Raw genomic sequence first — 21586 nt, 5'->3', positions numbered from 1 at the left:
CTTTCCAAAACCAAGCTTTTGAGTTTGTTCATACCTAGTAGAACTTTTGTTTCAATGCCAAAATCCCTTAGGAATGCAGGATTACTTCCATAATATGAGTGTTAAAGTAAGACTTTTGCAGAATATTTATACTCTCTAAACCATATTCTCTGGCTTAAATATATTACTAGGCTCATGTAGGTGCATGTGGGCTTTTCAGATATCTATCATATTTAATTCATCTAAGATTCTATTTACCTCCTAAACTTTCTTCTTTTTTTGTTAGATTTATCAAGTTTGGAGAGGAAAAATATATTGTCCCACATTATTATTATTTTGTTACCTATTTCTATTTGCAACCCATGTGTTTTTTATTTTAAATATCTGAATGCCATAAAACTTGCTACATAGAGGTCCCATATTAATAAAGTTTCATTATCCCTAGTACCCCCAACATATTATAGTTAACCTGTTCATTCCTTCCAATTATATCCATTTTATCCCCAACTTTGTCAGAGATCATGATTACTTCCCTTGCCTTCTCTGGATAGTCTATTCCAGCCCCTCACCTTCACCCTAGGTGTCTCTCTCATTTTCAGGGTGTTTCTTATAAACAATATATTGCCAGGTCTTTGTCTTTGATCCTTTCTGCTATCCATAGAAAAATTCATCCCATTTACACTCAGTACCATTGTCACTAACTGTCCATTTCCATCTACTTCACTGTTTGTACCACTCTCCCTTTCTTTCAGTCATATAGCCCCTTAGATGTTCAATTTCCTTTGACCAATACCTCTTCAAAGCATATCCCTTCCCACAAATCCTCCTTTATCCTCTCCCCTTGCCTTCCTAGTTTAAAACTGGTGGCCTTTCTAAAGATCACTCTCTTGTCCCTTTCCCCTTACCTTTTAATTCTTATTCTATCCACTTTTCCAAAAATCTCTTTCTTATCTGTACAGTCATGCCTTCCTATTATTGCCTCAGTCCCTCAAGGGATTTCCAATCCCTCTCTTATTCTGTCCCCCTTCCATCCTGTTTCTCTGTATGGAAAGAAAAATTTCCCCCTTCTAACTGTGCATGTTGTTTTCTCTTTATCTGATAAGAACAGGGTTCTAGTATTATCAGCCCTCTACTGCTTCCTCTTCTTCTCCATGGCAGTTCCTCCAACTCATATGAGAGAGTCATTCATCCCTACTTCCTCATGGTCTATTCCACTACCATGTCAGCTCATTTTATTACATTCACCTCAACCTCAAATCTTCCATTCATACACATCCATATACAAAGTACCCAAACAACGATGCCACTTGCAAGGATCACAGATGCCATTTTCCCATACAGGAATCAAACAAGTTGACCTTTTGAGTTGCTTATGATTAGTCTTTCACTAGCTTTGTATGTGTCTGAAAGACCAAATTTCTTTCTGAGTTCTGGGATTTTCCTCTGGAATAGTTGAAACTCCTTTAGTTAGTAAAATATCCATATTTTACCTTTTATAATTATGCTTATCTTTGCTGAATGTTATTCTTGGTTGTAAGACCAATTCTTTTGCTCTATAAAATGTTTTGTTCTATGTCCTGCCCAAAACTAAAAATTGTGAAGAAGGTGGCAATCTGTACTAGTGGTGAGAGTGTCAAAAATTCTACATCAATGAAGCCACAAGACCAGTTTCTACTCCTATTCCTAGTACCTTGTACTTAGTAGATGGTTATATTTGGTGTCAGAGAAAATATTTGCTAAATAAATGAATTCCATCATTTGGTATTCTTTTCACTATATAAGCATACTTCAGGAGAAAAAAAAAAGCTTGTTAAAAATATTAAGTGATAGCCAGTAATAATTACTTCTATTTTTCCCCCTGGTTAAAAAATGTAATATTCTAAAGCCAATTCACTCAAAAAAAATTCCACTTCACATTTCATCACTGTACTTTTCAAAGTCTGAGAGCCCTAACAAATAATTTAGTAGCTCATTAGCCTTCAGCTCTTCTCTCATCACTCCCCTTGAAAAAGTGCTCAGATTTTATTTTCTACTAAAGATTCCCTGGCTGAACACTTATTACTTTCCATGGACTTCTGAAGCTTTCTGCTGTGTGCCTCTTACCTTTCTTAACTAGAGAAACGGGAGTTTAGGGGAAATAATTTATTTTCCCCTTGGTTTTATAACTTTGCCATTAGGTCTGGTTACTTGGTTTCCAGCAATTTCACATTTGCATTCCAATTTCTTTATTCTCAAAGGTGGTGGTGTCTCAGTAAAATTGGGAAGTAGAAAATATTTGTCTTAAGGAACTCTCTCTCACCTTCTGTACTCTGGTGTTCTCTTTTCTTCATCTCCCTTGAAACAACTCGACTTCCTTATGCTACCCCAAACTGACAAATATTTGCTCAGTTAGTTCATACAGAGGTATGAGCAACTTGGAGAATCATATAATTTTAGAGTGAGAAGGAAGCTTGGGGATCATCTAATCCAATGGTCTCATTTTAGATGAAGAAAGGACTGGTAGAGATGGCTGCTAAGGCACTGTTAATGATCTTATAAAGATCATGGCCAGGGGAAGGTAGTAGGCTCAGTGAATACAGGCCAAGAGATGGGAGGTTCTGGGTTCAAATCTGGTCTCAGACACTTCCTAGCTGTGTGATCCTGGGCAAGTCATTTAATACCAATTATCTAGCCTTTACTAGTCTTCTGCCTTGGATCCAATACTTAGTATCAATTCTAAGACAGAGGGTATGGGTTTAAAAAAAAAAGAAAGAAAGAACATGGTGAATAGTAGGTGATGCAGTGCATTGATTACCAGACCTGAAGTCAAGACAACTTGAGTTCAAATCCAACTTCAGACACTTTCTAGCCATGACTCTAGGTTAGCCACTTTACAATTTCCTCAATTGTAAAAGAGGGAGTCTTAATAGAACCTACCTTGCAGGGTTGTTGTGATGATCAACTGACATAATATGTGTAAATGCCTGGCACTGATCAGCCACTTAATAAGTACTTTTCCCCTTTCCTTGAGGGACAAATATCCTAATTTTTGAAAAAGCGAATAGAAATGAGCCTATAAACGATAGAGCAATGAGCTGTACTTTGCTTCCTGAGCAAATGAGAGAATGCATTAATACAGGATAATTTGTGATGCTTTAGAAAAGGCAGTAGTACCCAAGAAGAGCTAGGTCATACTAGACTCAATTTATTTCATTTCTGGATGGGATTATTAGACTAATTTATGAAGGAAATGCCATAGATATATGCAGTTCACTTAGAGTTCAGCAAAACATCTGACAGTTCCTCATATTGACCTTGTACAGAGATGAAGAAATATGGTCCAGATGACAATACAATTAGGTGAATTTAGGAACTGCTTGAGCAAGCAGACTCAAAGAGCCATTACTAATGGCTGGATGTCAGTTTTGTGGGAGGTCTCTAGTAAGGTGCCCCAGGGATTGATCCTTTGCCTTGTGATGCTATTATGACTCTGGCAAAGATATGGTTCCCAAACTTGCTTGAGGACACAAGGAGGAGGATGTGGGGTGGGGGCTTGGGGCAAAGGGTGCTTAACACTCTGGGTAACAGAGATGGTGTCTAACCAGATCATGACAGCATTGTACAATGGGATGGACTTAATAATGATAAATGTCATCTATACTGCAGAATGAGAATCAATTTCATAAATCCAATATGGAGAGGCACTAGGTAGGTGGCATTTCCGTTGGAAAAAAGATCTGGGTTAATGTGATTCTGATAGTAAAAGAGCTAATTTGATCTGAGACTATCAACAGAAACAGAGACCAGGAACAAGGAGGTGACAGTACTATGGCTCATACAGGCTACACTTGGACCATTTTAATCCATTCTGGGCACTTCCTTTTGTGAAAGATACAGACAAAATAGAGAGTATATATAGGATAGTGCTGCTTGTCCTAAGGCCAAAACCAAGGCCATTGAGGAACATTTTTCAGCAAGATAGATTCTACTCTCAAATGGGGCTCAAGAAAAGCTTTCCTAATAATTAGGATTCATCAAAGTGGAATTAATTGCTCCAACAGTGACTTCCCCTTGATGTACATTTTCAAAAACCCTTACCTTTTGTCTTAGAATCAATACTATGTGTTGGTTCCAAAGCAGAAGAGCAGTAAGGACTAGGCAATGAGGGATAAATAACTTGTTCACATGAATGGAGACAGGATTTGAACCCAGATCATCCTTGAATTTAAGTCTAACTCCTTCCTTCCTATTTTTGATCTAGGGTTTTCTGTTTCTAGTTATGTGTTCTTTCTATGATACCATCCTGCCAGAAAATTTGTATTTCAACAGAAGACCAAATGAAAAGAGGGCAATGCTTAAACAAATGGATGAATATCTAATGGTTTAAATTTAGACACTAAGACACTTGGATGAGGTGGATATTCAAACACAAACAGACCTTTCTGGTACCTCTCAATCATACTCTGCTAGTTTCCACTCATATAGCTTTAACAATTACTGTGTGATCTAATAACCCCCTTGTTATTGAGATTCTAACTGAAATCATCAGACAGTCTCTTGCTTTGGAAATTTCTCTTTCATATCTTTTAGAATGATGAGCTATTCTTTGTAGGCTCTACAATTTTTTGCTCTCTTTCCTACTTGGACAAAAGCTTCTTGGTAAATGATTTATTTTCTCTCAGCTTTGCAGCTGTGAGTTTTCAGAACAGTTTAGCAAGTTTAGGTCCACTAATTCTTTGACTTATCAAGCCAAGGGACCTCAGGGGTCATCTAATCCAACCCTCTGTTCTTGTGGATGAGGAATTAGGTCCACACAGGTTAATGCTTTGCCCAGGGTACCCTGGTCCTCTGACTTCAAAAGCAATATTCTTTCCAATCTACCACTTCAAAATTACATTCTTATTTTTTTGGGGAAGGAATAATACAAAGATATTGACTAACCACTATTCATGTCAACATATCATAATGACTATAGTTTTCAATGCTATATTGTTCCTTCCAGTTTCTTAAAGATAGAACTCTGCTTGAGTGATCAAGTGAATGAATGCTCACATTTCCACATAAAAATTTTCCACTATCTGAGTAGACATACCAACAAAAATGATCAACCACTAGTAATATTTGGAACTGCATTACTATTCATGGAAAATAAAAATAATTTCATAGGGAATAAAGAATGAGTATGAAATTTTGAAAGAGGGACTTTATGACTTGTTTGGGAACCCATAAAATGTCTCTTCGACAGTTTTGATCTGGCCTGCTTAAATTGGGTCATTTAATTTTTCTCTACATCTTGGCCCAATGCCTTGGCCCATTTGTCCAAGATCCAGCTTTGGTCAGAAAGCCACATCTGGGCTTTGAAGTATAGATGAACAAGTTCTGTAATGTTCACTATGCATTTCATCTGTGTCAAAGGAAAGGTAATGGTCCTGAAAAAAAACAGTCTCGTTATTGGTCTTGTGAATTAGTTACCCACTTTGTATCCTTTTACTTCGGATTCATTGTCCAAGGCTTTGACTTGATCCCAATTCAGTATAATTTTGGAGTCAGATGAATTCCATATGATGTTTCCAGGGGGTTGACTTGGTGCTAAAAATTAAGATAGACGAAGTCATAGATTATTAAGTTTCAATGTTTTCTGATGGATGTGTTCCTTACTAGAATCCTAGAGTGGAGGCAATTTAATGGGCAATTACACTAATATGTATCTCCAAGGTCACTAAAAATCTGACATGTTACAGTACTGCAAATGAAAAAGGATTCAGTTGACTGCCCAGCATCTACAGCTAGAAGAGGTAGCCCTTTCCGATGAGATAAATGAGACCTAGAGCTGTCTGAGAGCAACAAGAACACCATGGTATTACAAAGGATTGGACAAGAGGACAAAAATCCACACAAATACGTATATTCATGGAAATCTAAACCCAAATAATCACATGGAACAACATCTGTGCTGTGTTTATTGCAAAGAAGAAACATGGCAGCCTTGTTTCCAAATGACGTGGACTTACGTGGCTTTTTTGTTGTTACATTGACAGTTACACTGTAGGGTCCAGTTCCAGCAGTGTTGTAGGCTTTAACAGCCAAATGATATAAAGCACTCCCTTTCAAATTGGTTATTTTTGTTGATGTTTGATTTCCAATTGTTCTTATTTTTCTAGCATTCTCTTCTTTATCATCATGACTCCAATATTTGACCTGGGAAAAAATCAACAGAACAGCTTAAGAATTCAGCCCCATTATGGCTCTGCAGGGTGGCTGGAGATGGTCCTGGATACCATTTTCTAAAGGGAACTCTTCACGGGCATGGCTATGGCTGCTCCAAGAAAACACATTTCTCCTTTGGGTTAATCTATAATTAGGAAGATCTACTTTTGCCATACATAGCTGCATTGTATTCTGAGGTGGAAAATTGGACACCGAGATCTGACTAATTTTCCTTTTTTCCATATTTACTTTGTTTCTAAGTTGTCTTCATGCAACATAGGCATTCCCATGCCATTTTGCCAATGAGTATCCATATGTATATTTGCATTTATATATTACACAGAGAGCTACTGAAAACCAACATTGATGTGAATATTGCATAATAGTTTTCAGTGGCTCTTTCAGTCCTTCAAAGAGAGAATAATGCACTAATGATGAATAAAGTGAATAAATGCTTCACATGCATAGGAATTTATCAGTATATTAAAAGGAGTTCTAGTGAAAAATGAAGCCCTCTCTCTACTCCCAGCTCTACATCTCATGTCTTCAGTTGATTCCCAGCTGGGAGCTGAGTCTTTAAGCATCTTTCTGTATCCTCTCATCAGATACTATACATGTATCACGCTTAAAATGACCTAATGCTTCATGAGAACCAAATCAAACTAATTTTTCTTACCTCATAACCCTGTATCCTTCCTTTACTAAGTGTCTCTAATGGAGAAGACCAGAAAACTTCAATGTCTGTGGCAGAAAGGCTTCTGGCAAAGATACTGGGTGGTGGTTTGGTGGGTTCTGTGGGAGGACATGAAAAAAAGTCTTAATCTTTTATGATGAACTTTTTCTAATATAGTACTGACCTAGATAGGTATGCCAAAAGTGTTTGGTATTTCCATCTCTGTAGCAGATACATACATACATACATATATATCTCTCTATATATTTTTGTCAGGGGAAAATGCATCTTTTTGTGGTTGGAATCTTTTATTGAATACAAAAATGCCTTTGATTCAGTGGTAGTAATTCTCTTGATTCCATATAAATCATGGATTTCAGGAAATGACCTAGATGTTAAGTTAAGGCACATATTTATGCAGTCATGAATTCACTTTCAAAAGAGTGATCCTAGTAGGTACCACCAACCCTACCAGGCAGTTCAAGTTTCTAGACTGTTTTAACCTGGTATTTATGGATAGATTTCGAGGATTTGTGAATTGGGTTGAGGGAAAATTTACATCTTTTATTTCAATAAAAGTATTTTAATTTGTAATTCCATAGATTTTATTTTATTCATTGAAAAACATGATTCGGGAAATGGATCCATAGTCTTTATCAGACTCCCAAAGGGAATACAGTACAAGAAAGGTTAATAATCACTGACCAAGACCATAATAATATAATCCAGAGGCATCATAATGTAATGGATAGGCTATTGGACTGGGAATCAAGAAATCCTGGGTTTCTACCTTTCCTCTGACAAATAGTAGCTAAATGACCATTAAAATTATGTGATTTTAGTGGCTATCAAAGGATTTGATTACCTTTGATTTTTAACTTTGCCATATAATGCAAAGTGTTTCATGGTTGTGAAGACAAAAGCTAAAAAACAGAATCACGCATCAATCGTCATACGTTAAGACACTAGGAAGGGAAGAATTGAACATGCCCATGTACCTTCCTCCGCAGAATAAACCACTGTGACTGGACTGAAAGAGCCTTCTCCTTTGTTGTTGTAGACACCCACTTTCACTTCATAGGGGGAGAACGGAGGCAAGCTCTCATTCCTGAACACATATTTGGAAGCATCCGCAGAAGCCAACACTGTCTGCATCCAGCTCACTTTGCCGAAGGGTCGAAAGGCTACCACATACCCAAAACCTCCTCCATTTTGTAATTCTTCAGGGACAGTCTGGTAAGGAAGGGAGTCAGTATTCAGAATTTACAAGGATCTTTGGGGATGCAAAATCATTTTCTTCTTTTCTATATACTTTTAGGCGAAAGAGAAGGGGTTTTTCCTTCACTCTCTTAAAATTAATATTATTTGAATCTATATTACTATTAATTTATTATTAATGTGTTATAAATTACATATATACTTATATATACTTGTATATATGTATACATATAATTGTATATATAAATATATACTATATGACCGCATATTATATGTGTATTATACATAATAGATATGATATAAATTAAATATATATTAATTAATTAGGTATAACAGATTAATGAATAACATAATATATAATGATATATTACATACTACCTCACAATATGATACTTAATATTATTGCATTGTATATAATATACACATAATATATATTATATAATATGTTATTATTAATAGTACCTAACAGACATATAGAAATTATTATGGATGTTTATTATTATTTATTTTATCATTAATATGCTATAGCATGACTGTATTATTATAGCATAATAACTATAAAATAATGCTACTACAATTTATTAATAATACAATTATATCATATATAGGACATTTAATATAATAAAATTATATTCTATGGTATATTATTAGCATAGTATATGAAAAGTAATAATAATTATTACTATTATTACTAATATACTATAATTACTAAGCATATTACTATGGCTATATTATTAGTAGTAATATTATTAGTACTATGTTACTATTGACTAATGTTAATATACTATGGTAAATTATTAATAGTAATAATAACACCTGATATATTATTACTATTATTAGTACCTAACAAGCATAGTGCAGTTTAAGATTTAGGAAGCATTTTTCTCACAACTTTGTATTAGAGACATTGTGGTACAGTAGAGAGTGTGATTAATATGGAGTCAGATGTCCTGGGTTCAAATTCAACTTTAATCACTTACTAACTCAGTGATCCTGAGCAATACAGTTAACCTTTCTGGGTCTCAGTTTTCTCATTTGTAAAATAAGGGGTTGGAGTAGATCACCTCTGGGGTCTCTTCCAGTGCTCAAGCAATGATCTATGGTCTTAGGATCTGTGATCAAGTTGTATTATTTATATTTTACAGATAAGGAAACTGAGATTGGGGTGGGATTAAATCACTTGCCAATCATTGCTCAACATTGGAACTCAAACCAAGGTTTTTCTGATAATAAAGAAGTGTTTGTCACTCCCTCTGTCAGTACAATGGGGAGGAAAGAGGAAAGAACCATAGAAGGTTGACAATGGAAGGCACCTTAGAGATCATTAAGTCATTTTACAGATGAGGAACTGAGGCTTCAGTTTCATTATTATTTAAAAAAAGAAAGAAAGAAAAAGGTAAAAAAAGAGAGTTTGGACCAAAAGAGCTCTGACATACTTTCTAACTAAATCTGATTCTGTGCCCTAAAGAGACTCATGTTTGCATAGAAAGGAAGTGACCAAGCCAGAACTGGAAAATGGTAGACCTTCTAAATTCTCTTCCAGATCTCTTTCCTCTGGTCAACATTGGGCACAAATTGGAATGTATATTTTCTTAAGGTCTTTTGCAGGTTCTTGGTACCTGTGGGACTGACCACCATTTTACCATATAGCACCTATCTTCCCTCAGCATACATTAGATGCCAGAGAATCTTAGTGTGTAGTTCTCACTGATTGGGGAACTGCACATGTGAAAATTATCTGGGGAGTTTCTGGTGTTTTGATGGGTAGGACAAACCCAGCCATACCCATATCCTCACCCAAGAGCCTTGGGTGAAAAAGCCAGTCAGCAAGACAGGACAGTGTCCATCTTGCTGTTGCAACCAAGCAACTCCCTGATTTAATGCAAACCAGAGAGTAAATGGCTTCCCAGTTCTGAGAGTTGGTTCTCAACTCAGTAGCTGAAGTATGTGGCTAGAGGGTGAATGATTTCTATGGCTGCTAATGGTGCTGTCCCATTGGATAAATGGAGGATTTTAATTTCTGAGGCTGTTGTCTGGAATCCTTCAACGGCATTGAAAACCCTTTAGAAAGCCCCCCTAAAATCAATTTTTAATAAATTGGTGACTAACCTTCCTCCAGGTTTCTTAAAGCATTCCCTCATAACTGATGGCCATGGCAGCATTAAATTTTCCAATAGCAGATGGCTAGGAAATCATGCCACTAAGCCAGATCTATTGCTTACCTTCGTTTTAGTTCAATCTATCACACAGCAATTCAAGAAGAAAAGAAAAAAAATGGTTTTCTCGGCACCAGTCTCCATTAATATTTTTCACTTGCATTCCCCCTCCCTGCCCCAACCCTGCTTCTGTGGTTGCTTTTTTTCATGATGAATTGAATGATAAGACTTGCTTCGCCACTTGCTTGGGCAGGTGCAGTCTTTTTGCACTGACCATTAGTGATATGTCAGGGAAGCTGAGCACTTCAAGTGCCCTTTTAGCTGCCTGGCACAGAGGGGATAGGAACTTTATGGCAATGCTTTGCACAGAGAAAAATAATACAGCAGTTTCAATTAATTTATGTTCCCTTTTCCCTGTGATTCATTTACCTCCCAGGTTATGACCAGCTCAGATTTGCTGCCTCCACCTCCACTGACGTTAGCTGGGGTGACTTCGGGGACTGTGCAGAAGACAAAAAACAAGTTAGGTCATGGGGAAAAGACAACCGAGTTCCATGAAGGTCAGCCAGCTTATATGATTCACTTCAAATCGTTACTAAGGCACAAAGGGGCAGTGATGGTAACTCCTTGAACTTCCACTGAGGAGACCAGATACTGAGTCATCAAAGGAGTGCGACGTGCCACCATTAGAAAGTGAAATGTGCCAAGGAAATTGCTCTTAATTACCTGTTTCCAATTTGACAAGGTACAGATGTTTGTTTGATATGTCTGGTTGAAAATTCACTGAAGTCTCAAAAGCCTGAATGGTTCCACATAATGAGGAAAGGACTGAGATTCAGGTTCTAATTATATGGTTAAGCATTTATTAAGTACTACTCAGCACTATGGAGGTTTACAAAAGAAATGGAAAATACAGTCCCTGCCCTCCAGGGGCTTACACTCTAGATGGGTGATGGGACATATAGAATACCCGTAACATGAGATCAAGCGCAGAACAGCACCAATGAGGTCAGAATGCTACAGTTCAGACTCAGTGTGTAAGTGCAGCAGGGTTCCATAGTACAGGAGTGACCAGAGTTGGGGTGGGGTTAATCAGGGAAGACTTCCTGAAGAAGGTGAGTTTTGAGCCAGGTCTTGAAGGATGTGATGGACAGGGGTTGACCACTGGCTCACTGGGTTTAATCTCTTTGGACCCCCGTTTTCTCTGTAAAAGAGGGGAGATGATACTGGTTTCCTCTTCCTCAGAATTATTGGGAGGAATCAATAATACTAATAAATAAAGATTCAATCAACACTGTAAAAAAAATAAAAGAGCATATAACAAGAAGATGCTTATGTTAAATGAATGGATCAAGCCAGGATTTAAATCAATCTGTCCCTGACTTGGTGGGGAGAGTTGTACATTTCCACCTGGACGATGCTAATGAAATAGACTTGGGCATGATTTTACAAGCACATACATAAGTCCATACCCTTGAGCTCTGGGATGGCTCGTTGGGACCCAGGCACAGGCACACAACTCAACAAGCAGTTACACGTGGAGAAAGAGAATAGGACTATAAATAGCCCCAATTCATTACTTTTCCACTCATTCGGTGCTGCCTTGACCTCCCAGGGATGGTCCCATGCACTAGGGTTGCCTCAAGCTGAAAGCTAGATGTGAGCACGTGGAGAGCCAGGCTGAATTGCCGACTGAATTGACAGGATGTTTTGATGCCTAGTTCCCTGGGAGTAGCTTATGCACTAAGAAAATGTCAGGGGAAAAAAAAATCTGTAGAATTGTTATTCTGTGGCATTAGTGATTGTGAGGAGATAACCTTATTTGGAATAGATTTTTTTTTCACCCTGTTAGAAGGATGTTTGAAGCTAGAGTACAGGTGAAGAAAAGAGTCAGTGCTTCTGGGAGGAAGGCCAATAACAATGCATCTATGAGCCTAGCCAAGGGATGGTGTCTAGTGAAGCATGGGAATGGAACACTTGCTCGGAGACCCCATTCGCTCTGCTAAGTGGCTTTCTCACTAGCTTGCTTTCTGTACATTATAATCTCTCAAGGGGAAGGGGGAGCTAACACAGCACCTCCTTATAGCCAAAATGTATAGAAAATTAAACACCCCCCCATGTCTCCCCAAATACTCTAGAAACACTAGGTAAGCAATGCTAGGTGCTACTCACGGGCTTCCTCAGTTCTTCGTTTCTCTGAAGGTCGGCTTGGTTCACCAATTCCAATGGTGTTGGCCGCCACAACACGGAATTCGTATTCAACCCAAGGGTTTAAGCCCACCACAGTAGCAGTGAATGTCCTTCCATCAATGAGCTCTGGGACTGAAAGAAAGCAAAGCGGGTTCATTTTTCACTGAATCCATTGGCGATGGAGAGAAAAATGGCGGGTGGGAATGAGGATGACATGGTAAATAAGGAATTACAAAACAGAATTGGAGTCAAGGATGTTACAAAGGAAACATGAATGAGAAAAGAGACATTGCTTATGTGGCGAGTATCAGAGACAACTTGAGAGACAGCTAATGTCTTCCTTTGGAATTGTCTTAATGTGAAGAGGATACAAAAACTGGTCAGTCCTCTATGGTAAACTTGTTAGAGATAGGCAAGAATCACAAAGGTTAGGCAAGAGAGAATGGGTTGTGATTGGCACTGTCATAGAGAATACTCTCATCTTGAGATCACATATTCCTGTAAAGAGAGAGTCCCATTGGAATGCTTATTCATCTAATTTCCAAGTATGATGATGGGATCTTATTCACAATAGCCAAATGGATTATAGTGGAATGGAATGAAATCAGTCTGAATATGAATTTTAGCCATTTGACTTGAGTTGTTGGTTTTTTTTTTAACCCTTACCTCCTGTCTATGTAAGATTAAAAATTAATATCCAATATTCCAAGTATTATATTTTATAAGGTGTGTTAATAATCATTTGAAGTAAGGGAAAGAAAAAAAAAAAACCTTCAGTAAAGAGAGGCTTACCCAGACCCAGCACACAGGGGGAAAAGAGCAAGAGGGAGGAGTTACAGAACTATATAAACAATACAGAATGACCCTATGTGGACAAAGGGAAAAGGATTCTGGGAGATGAAGTCCAAGGGTTCAAGATTTTCTAATTACACATCATAAAATCAGAGCTTTATATTGATTTCAAGGCAGAAGACTCAGGGGTAGGCAATGAGGGTTAAGTGACTTGCCCAGTGTCACACAGCTAGGAAATGTCTGAAGTCAAATTTGACCTGAGCCAACTAGTTGACCCCCCAAAGCCTCCCTTTAATGAGGGCCCAGAAGCAGAGCCAGCTCCTCAGTTCCCACTATCTCTATACCATCACGACACTGCTTGGTTTCGGCTTCACCATGATCATGTCCCTTCTCTGAGTACCCACTTCTCCCATTCCCCCTTTTCATCTTCTTTTTGTGTATTGTTTTCTCTGCCATTAGATTGTAATTATATTAATAATAGTAAATATTTATATAATACTTACTATGTGCCAAGCATTATACACCTTGAGGGCAGGGACTATCTAACTTTTTCCTATTGGCATCCTTGGCACATAGCACACAGTAAATGCTTAATAAATTTTATTGCATTTTATTATATTGTATACTTGCTAGCTATGGAACCATGGGAAAATTCTATAATTTCACTATGCCTCAGGCACCCCTAGGACTTGTCTAATAAGTCACAGACTGACTGAAATCTACATTGTTGGACAGAATCCTCCACAATGACAAGCTGTGCTTCATATACATTATTTCAAATGGAACTTAGATGAGTCCTTTGTGGAAGGTGAATCAGAGCTCATTCTTCCCATTTCAAAAAGGTGGAAATTAGGTGCTTTCCCAAAGATCTTACATTATTAGTGGATGAGAAGACCAGGACCAGAAATCAGTTCTCCTGACTCCCAGTTCTAAGATATTTTCATAATAATTATAAAAATGGCATATTTACACATCACTTTAAGGTTTGTAGTGCTTATACAATAAACAGACAACACTGAGGGAGAGAAAATGTGTCAAAATCTATTATTTCCATTTAGTAGATGAGGAAACTGAGAATGAAAGAATTTAAATTATTCGCCCAAGATCATCACGAGTAAAAATCAGAGTTTGCAGACCATAGCTAGCCCAGGAAATGAGGCTCAGAACACTTTGTTTAAGGTCTAATGCCACTTGATTCCTACATACAGATCATCTACCAATGCTACCAAAACCAAATTACCTGTATTGACTGCTTGCCAGCCCACGGAAAATGGAGTTCTGGCCTGGATGACGTACATGGTGATGGGGCTGTGGTTGTCAGCTCCTGGCCTCCAGGAGAGCTGGGCTGTCGTATCTGTGATCTCATCAATAGTCACAGCCTCTGGGGGACCTGGTGGACCTGGAAGAAGAGACAGGCCAAGATGATGAAAATCTCTAAATTGATGTTTTGGACATTAAAAAAAAAACAAACCCAAAACAACCTAAATTAGAAAGGAAGAAAAATTGTCTTAATCATGGCACAGAATTGTCTGGTGGGACTAAGAGGTTAACTGACTTACCCAGGTTGACAGAGAAAGTATTTATCAAAGGCAGGACTTGAACTCAGGTTTTCTTGGCTCTAAGGATGGTTAATTATCCCCTAAGCCACACTGCTTTGATGTCTTGCCCACATGGCTAGGAATTGAACCTGTGATTTCTCATATATAAAGATTCCCAGGAAAGGGAAATCCCTCTATCATTGTGGCTGGCACCTGAAGCTTACAGAATGGCTTAGAATGAAAACAGAATCAAATGACATGCCCAGGGTCACAGAGCCAATGGGTGCCAGAAGAGGGATTTGAAACCAAGTCATTCTGGCTTTCAGGATGGCCATCTCTTCATGACACCATGTTGCCTTGTCTTGTACAAAGGAGTGCTGAATAAACACTAGTTGACTAGGAGAAAAAACCCACAAAAAAGAGAATTCCAATAATTATAGTTTTCTTTGCCTTCTCGTTGCATTAATATTAGAGGAATAACAGCCACAATTGGTGTGTGTAAAAAAAAGTGGTGTGCCTGTGTGACTATGGAACTATTCAGTATTCTTTAACGTTGAGACTGTCTTATGTCTCCAAAGGCCCTGTTAACAAGACCCTCATTTACAGAGCGCCTGCAGGTCCACCTGTATTTCCAAACTGAGCAGCACAGAGTTCATTATTTCTGCCTGTACCCTTAGTCCATTTAAAAGGAGAAAATCAGATTCAAACAAGGGTCCAGAAATAATGAAACAACAGAGAAGCCCCGTACCTGTGGGCAGGCCAACATAAGATACATCCCAGGCCAGAATCGGGACTAATTTGCAACCTAACCATCTCTGAGAGGCAGTGAAAATGATCTCTAATAAGCCACAGGTGTGTGCCTCGGGAGGCAAAGGGATGGTGAGAGGCTTGTCTCCTACCCTTCTCAAGTCCATACTCTCTGAATGAGGATAAAGGCTCTTGCTAAGGTCCTTCCTAATCCCTGCGCTTCTGAAATGCCATTGGGCTAGGTCATTGGGGCAGGTAAAAACTGCTCCTTTAATAAGGATGCAAAGACTTTAATGGAGATGTCCAGGAGCCAGACTTTGCCCTGGGATGGACCCTCGCCTTCTTTATCTGGTATTCTGGATTTAACGTCCTTAAAAATAAAATTAAATGGACCAAAAAGCCATTTGACAGAAGTCGAGTTGAAACAAGTTCTTTTTCCCCTCTCTCAGCCCACTTGGAGAGTCTAACCCTGGGCTGATTAATTTTCCGCTGTGACATTTGAGAAGGTCTTTCTCCCATCACCGAGATGGGGCTGTGGTCACCTCAGCCTCCAGAGACCCTTATTACAGAGATAAACCCCGTCTGTCAGCCGGCCGGCCATGCTTTTTTATCCCGAGCTCCCTTCCTGTTCTCTACAGACTGGGCTGTGATGGCCTTTAAAAAGCTGAGAAGCACAAATAGAAAATTGCTCCACTCCCAGTTCCTGCAAAGAGTAAGTCAGAAGACGTTGGAGGAGTGTCCAGAGGAGATGGACGAGTATCAAGTCAGAAGGTCCGCGGAGAAGCCCTCCCTCCGGAGCTCCCTCCCTACTTCTTGCGTGCTGGTGGTTTTGTGTTTTTCAAAAAGTGAAGTGTATGTCCTTACTGATGGTTTATCAACTCTGTGATGGGGAAGTTACTTCATCTACACTCTCTTTAGAAAGTCTGGGGGCACCTGTTTATCCTTTACACTAAACAACAACATGGCGCCAGAGCCTTAGAGGGAGCCAGGAACCCGACCCTCTAAACTTCTGCAAGAGATCTTGTAGAGAGCTTGCTTCTCCTTCAGATCCCCCATCATCTAGGTGGAGCCATGGTGGGAGTGTTAGGTCTGAAGTCAGGAAGACTCCTGTTTATGGGTTCAAATCTGGCCCTGGACACTTACAAACGGTGTGACTCTCTGGGAAAGTCATTTAAACCTGTTTTTCTCATTTTGTAAAATGAAATAGAGAAGGAAATGGCAAACCACTCCAGTGTCTTTGCCAAGAAAACCCCCAATAGAGTAGAAATGCAGAGGGAAAATAAATGATTTATCACTTGTTTATATGGGTAGATGATTCGGGTTTTGGTTTTAAAAGATTACCCTATTACAAAAAATGAATAATATGGAACCCAGTGGAATTGTTTCTCAGCTCTGGGAAGAGGGGAGACAGAGAACATGAATCATGTAACCATGGAAAAATATTTTAAAAAATAATAAAATTATATTTAAAAATAAATGCATAAATAAAATCTTGCCATATCTATCTATCTATCTGTCTGTCTGTCTGTCTGTCTGTCTGTCTATCTATCTTTCGCTCTATCTCTCTATATCTATCTCTCTATCTGAAAAGAAAACCCCAAATGGGGTCACAAAGTGTCAGATAGGGCTGAAACAATTCAACAATAAGGTTATGGCTACGATTTGACATTAGTCTAGCTGGAGTGGACCTCAGGGATATAAGGTTCTTTAACTATTGTATGTGTGTTTGTTTGTGTGTGTGATGAATTCCTTTGGTAGTCTGGTGAAGCTGATGGGATCTCTTCTCATAAAAGTATTTTAGATGAATAAAATAAAATTCATAGGATTACAAAGGAAATTACAAATGTAGTTATCAAAATATTTTTTTACAAAGTTCACAGATTCTAGGGGAAGAGCTCCTGGCATAGTCTGCTCCCCCTACCCCTTTCAGCAGAAGAGATATGAAGATAGAAGTACTTGAGAAAGATAAAATATGAGATTATAAGAGGTTTAAAAAAGAAATGCATGGTAATTTATTGGGTTTATTCACTGATTAAATTTTCTTTTAGACTGATGCTTGCAAATTCCTCTTGGTATTTAATGTTATTTTCTGTGAAATGAGGTGGATGATATTATTTAAGAACATCAAGTATTACTAATTTAAAGATTTAATAGTCTAATTTATTGGTGTTTTAGCTGCTGATCTGAACATTATCCTAATTAAAGAGAGGATTAATTTTTGGTATCAGGATTCTTTTATCTCTGGGGGAGAACAGACAAACCATAGTGGTTTGCTTAAAAACAAATGAACAGGCATCATTTCCTACATGTAGACCAAGGACAAATGAACTGTTCTTGCTGGATCAGATCTCACCTATCATGCTTGTCCCAGCATTTGTTACCCAGTGGGTGTCAAAGAGCCATTTGCTCCTATTAGAAAGATTTTGTGAATGCAAGCTCCTTAAGGGCAGGAGATGATTAGTTTTTTGTCTTTATGTTCCCAGAGCTTAGAATAGGGTTAATTGAATCCAATAGTTTGGGAGAATATGACTTTGTTTAAAATTCTACCTGGTCATGTGCTTCAGTGTATAGCCCCTGCACACTAGTAGTGCTTCATTTCTCTCTTTCCATCTCTGATCACTTTCCACTTTCATCCTGCCCTTCTTTTCATTTTTTTAACATGGATCCTTCTCTTGGTCTCTTAGAAATATTTCTTTTTAAACATAAGAACTAAAGAAGGCTTCATTCCAGAGATTGTTTTGATAGATCCTTTCTGGAATGAGGTGGTTTCACTGTAATTTTGTCTTAAATTTGTTTGATTAAAAGAAAAAAAGTCAATTTATGTAAATGATTCAAGTTTGGCATTTGGTGTTCATTTTGGTTCAGTTCCTATCTTCTCCCTAAACTACTCTAAGAAAATCCAGAAAATGTGCTGAATAGGACCTAGAATTATATGCCATTTCTTTGTTGATGTTCATATGTTGTTTTCTTATTCAAGACAGGTAGATTAGGATTTATCCCATCCCAAACCTATTTTGAGAAAACTGGAGAAACTCTAGCCAGCTCCGGAAAAAGCAGAATGAACCCATTCACTTAATTTCCCCCAAACTAGATGCCATTAATAAAAGGTACTACTGGGCTAGCACCAGCTTGTTTGAGCCCAAAGGAGGTATTCAAGCACATTGCTTGATAGCCCAGCATCACTCCATTTGCTTTTGTTAATCCAGAATTGCCTAGGAAGGAAATATTAATTCCAACAGCTTTATTAAGTGTACCAACAGGAATTGTTTTCACTGGGGGAAAACATTAATGAATTTCTCAAGGCAATTTCTGACAATAGCATATCAGGAACAGAAATGCCACCTCCCTCCAAACCCCCAAACATTTTTGCATGGTGCTTCACACTGTTTTAAATCTCTGTGGCATGGGGCTTCCTATCTTACCATTTGCAGTAATTATAAACCATTGGGATTTTAATGGATAGCTATGAAGACCCACACTGGAATTGATATTGTAAAAAAAATATTTTTAGGACATTAAAAATCTAAATACCTCTTACAATCAGGTCTGCAGTTGCTGATATCTTGTCCACACTTGTTTGTACCATGCAGACATATTTCCCAGCATGCTTCAGCTGGATACTTCGGATCATCAAATCACCAGCTGAATCCTGCTGATAAAGTAGAGAAAAGTGGCTACAATTACTTTTTAATGAGCTCTAAATATCATTATCACATGAAGGACACTGTGACTAATGGATTTATTTTACACTGGCTGATGAAAACATTAGTAATGCAAGCTATGGCCTATTAAAAATATGTGAGCCTGCCTGGGAGATAAGAGCAGTAACATTTCCAAAATGCAACTTCGAAGGGACCCGAAGAATCTGATTTGGGTCAGTTAAACAGTTTGCCATTTGCAAGTGACTCACCTCAACTTGTATCAGGGGCAGTGCTGTCTAAACCCTGTCTATTTCTCCATCCATCCACCCAATTTAGAGGCTTCATTGGTATTCTCATGTCTTCCAAGCTATTCACATTTATTTAGAAAAAGGAAATGAACCCCAATTTGGAAACATCAGCAGTTCGCTGCACAGATTTCTGTCTCATAGTCAGTGTTTTGATTGCTCACATTTTTTGTATTAAAAGATTATGAGAGCTCCTATTCTCTGAGGAAAATCTCACATCCCCTAATGTGGAATGGTGCTAATTTGTTTTCCAAATGCCAAATGCATGTTTGATTAGCAGATGAATAGGGCTAATTACATCACTGCATGTATGTCTATGTAGCTCAGAAATATTTCTATACCATTCACCAGTGCTAGGCTCTTAATAAGTTGAAAGCGATGATGCCTCCTTGGGAGGCTGAGGATTGTGGCATTTTAATTGAGAAATGCTGCTAAACCTTGAAGCTTGGTTTGTATTGAATAATTAAATAATTGAAAACATCTGCCATGGCCGTGAAATACTCTGATAGTACAGATCCTGAAGTCATATTTTCTCTTCATCAATCCAAGGGCTAACAGACAGCATCTCAGAATCCTTCTCTCCATCCCTCTCCCCTGTGAGTGGTTTTATACTAATAAAAGAAAGGAGAAGCCAGCAGAGATATCGGGCTTGCCAGCTAATCAGAAGAATCCTCCCTCTTCTCCATGTCTACTGGGAATGGACACAATTCTTTGGTATCTTTTCTTTTGCTTCATCACATTCACCTCTATCAGGAACAATTAAAAGAGATGAAACCTTCCTCTATGGCAAACAAGGGAAGTGATTAAACCCATGCTAAACTCTGTCCAAGTGGGCAAGTTAAATGAGGTAGATTTCAACCCATGGAGAATGGGGCTGAATTGCCATATGGAAACACATTTTCCACTTGTATTAGGGGGAAAGACTTAAAAAGACATCTGCAATGGCCTCGCAGATCAGAAATTTCTTCTTGCCCCAATGTTGGGGCCACAAGTACAGCCTCTGGTCATTGGCTTTGCATGAAGTGGTGGAATCACACCCACATAGGAGTTTGGGGAGGTTGCTTTAAATAAGGGAATGGAATGACATAATGGCGCTAGAGTTGGTCTTGGAATCAGGAATGGGAGTTTGAGTCCTGTTTCTAATCCACACTGACCCTTACTTTAAGCAAATACAACTTTTAGATGTACAATACAGCTCCCTAAGACTATTTCTCCAGGTTCTGTTTTGGCGATTCCCCTTCCCCCCTTTTTTTTAATAACCTTTACATCCTGACTTAGAATCAATACTGTGTTTTGGTTCCAAGGCAGAAGAGTGGTAAGAGCTAGGCAATGGGAATTTAGTGACTTGCCCAGGGTCACACAGCTAGGAAGTATCTGAGACCAGACTTGAACCCAAGTCTTCCTGTCTCTTGGCCTTAATCCACTGAACCACTTAGTTGCCCCCTCCAATTTGTCTTTATAGCCTCAATACCAAGCACAGTTCTTTACAATGTGTTTAGTAAATATTTATTGTATTATATTGGATTGATTATGTTTTAGGAAGGTGGGATTCCACATTAATTATTTTATAATAAAGATATTTTGTTTTATCAATTATATGTAATAACAAATTTCCATATAAGTTTTCTAAAATTATATGAACCCTCCATATTAATTTTAAAGGAAAATTTTCTATACTGAGCAAATTTTCCACTTTTTTCACCATTTTAATTGTTATAAAGAAAATTATTATTTACCAGGGGAGTCTATCTTAATAAATTAAAAAAAAACCCTCCACTCTGTGATTTAAATTATAATTTAGTAATTTAAATTTTTATCTGATTTCTATTGTTAGAATCAAAATTTGAAAAAAAAAAAGTTGAGATTGAAGTAGACTATCAAGGCAAGAGTCAGGAATGACCTGTTTTCTCCAAAGCCTTTAATGTCAAACTGTTGACGAAATCATTGTCATCATTTTCTGATCAAAGTACATGTTGAAGTGGAGAAGTGACAGGAGGGAGGAGAGAACCCAACTGAGAAACCATCACTTGCATAAAGTTAAACAAAATCATTCTTAATGAAATCCTTTTATTTTTTTATTTGTTGATTTCTCCTTTTTCTTTTTTGATACTAGTAATTTCTTCTTTTTTCTTTTTAAACAAATTAGCTAGTAACTTAGCCA

General features: G+C 38.0%; 1 protein-coding gene across 20 annotated transcripts in view; it reads right to left on the bottom strand.

Annotated features, from left to right (window-relative positions):
- The window catches only part of LOC100619412 (contactin-4), a 1170520-nt gene that overhangs the window by 10522 nt on the left and 1138412 nt on the right, over window positions 1–21586 (bottom strand). For 11 of the 20 annotated variants that reach the window (XM_007500110.3, XM_016424452.2, XM_056804535.1 and 8 more), the window contains 8 exons: window positions 19011–19131; window positions 14435–14593; window positions 12385–12534; window positions 10642–10712; window positions 7837–8071; window positions 6842–6957; window positions 5970–6156; window positions 5435–5547 (listed from right to left, as the gene is read on the bottom strand). In XM_007500110.3, the coding sequence (XP_007500172.1) occupies window positions 5435–5547; window positions 5970–6156; window positions 6842–6957; window positions 7837–8071; window positions 10642–10712; window positions 12385–12534; window positions 14435–14593; window positions 19011–19131 (1152 nt within the window). The remainder of the gene's footprint in view (window positions 1–5434; window positions 5548–5969; window positions 6157–6841; window positions 6958–7836; window positions 8072–10641; window positions 10713–12384; window positions 12535–14434; window positions 14594–19010; window positions 19132–21586) is intronic. The other 9 variants (XM_007500117.3, XM_056804538.1, XM_056804543.1 and 6 more) reach the window with 1 other exon arrangement.

The sequence above is a fragment of the Monodelphis domestica genome, chromosome 7 (assembly GCF_027887165.1).
Source record: "Monodelphis domestica isolate mMonDom1 chromosome 7, mMonDom1.pri, whole genome shotgun sequence".
Classification (NCBI taxonomy): domain Eukaryota; kingdom Metazoa; phylum Chordata; class Mammalia; order Didelphimorphia; family Didelphidae; genus Monodelphis; species Monodelphis domestica.
The sequence above is the reverse complement of the archived record's forward strand: the minus strand, read 5'-3'. Positions and strand labels throughout refer to the sequence as shown.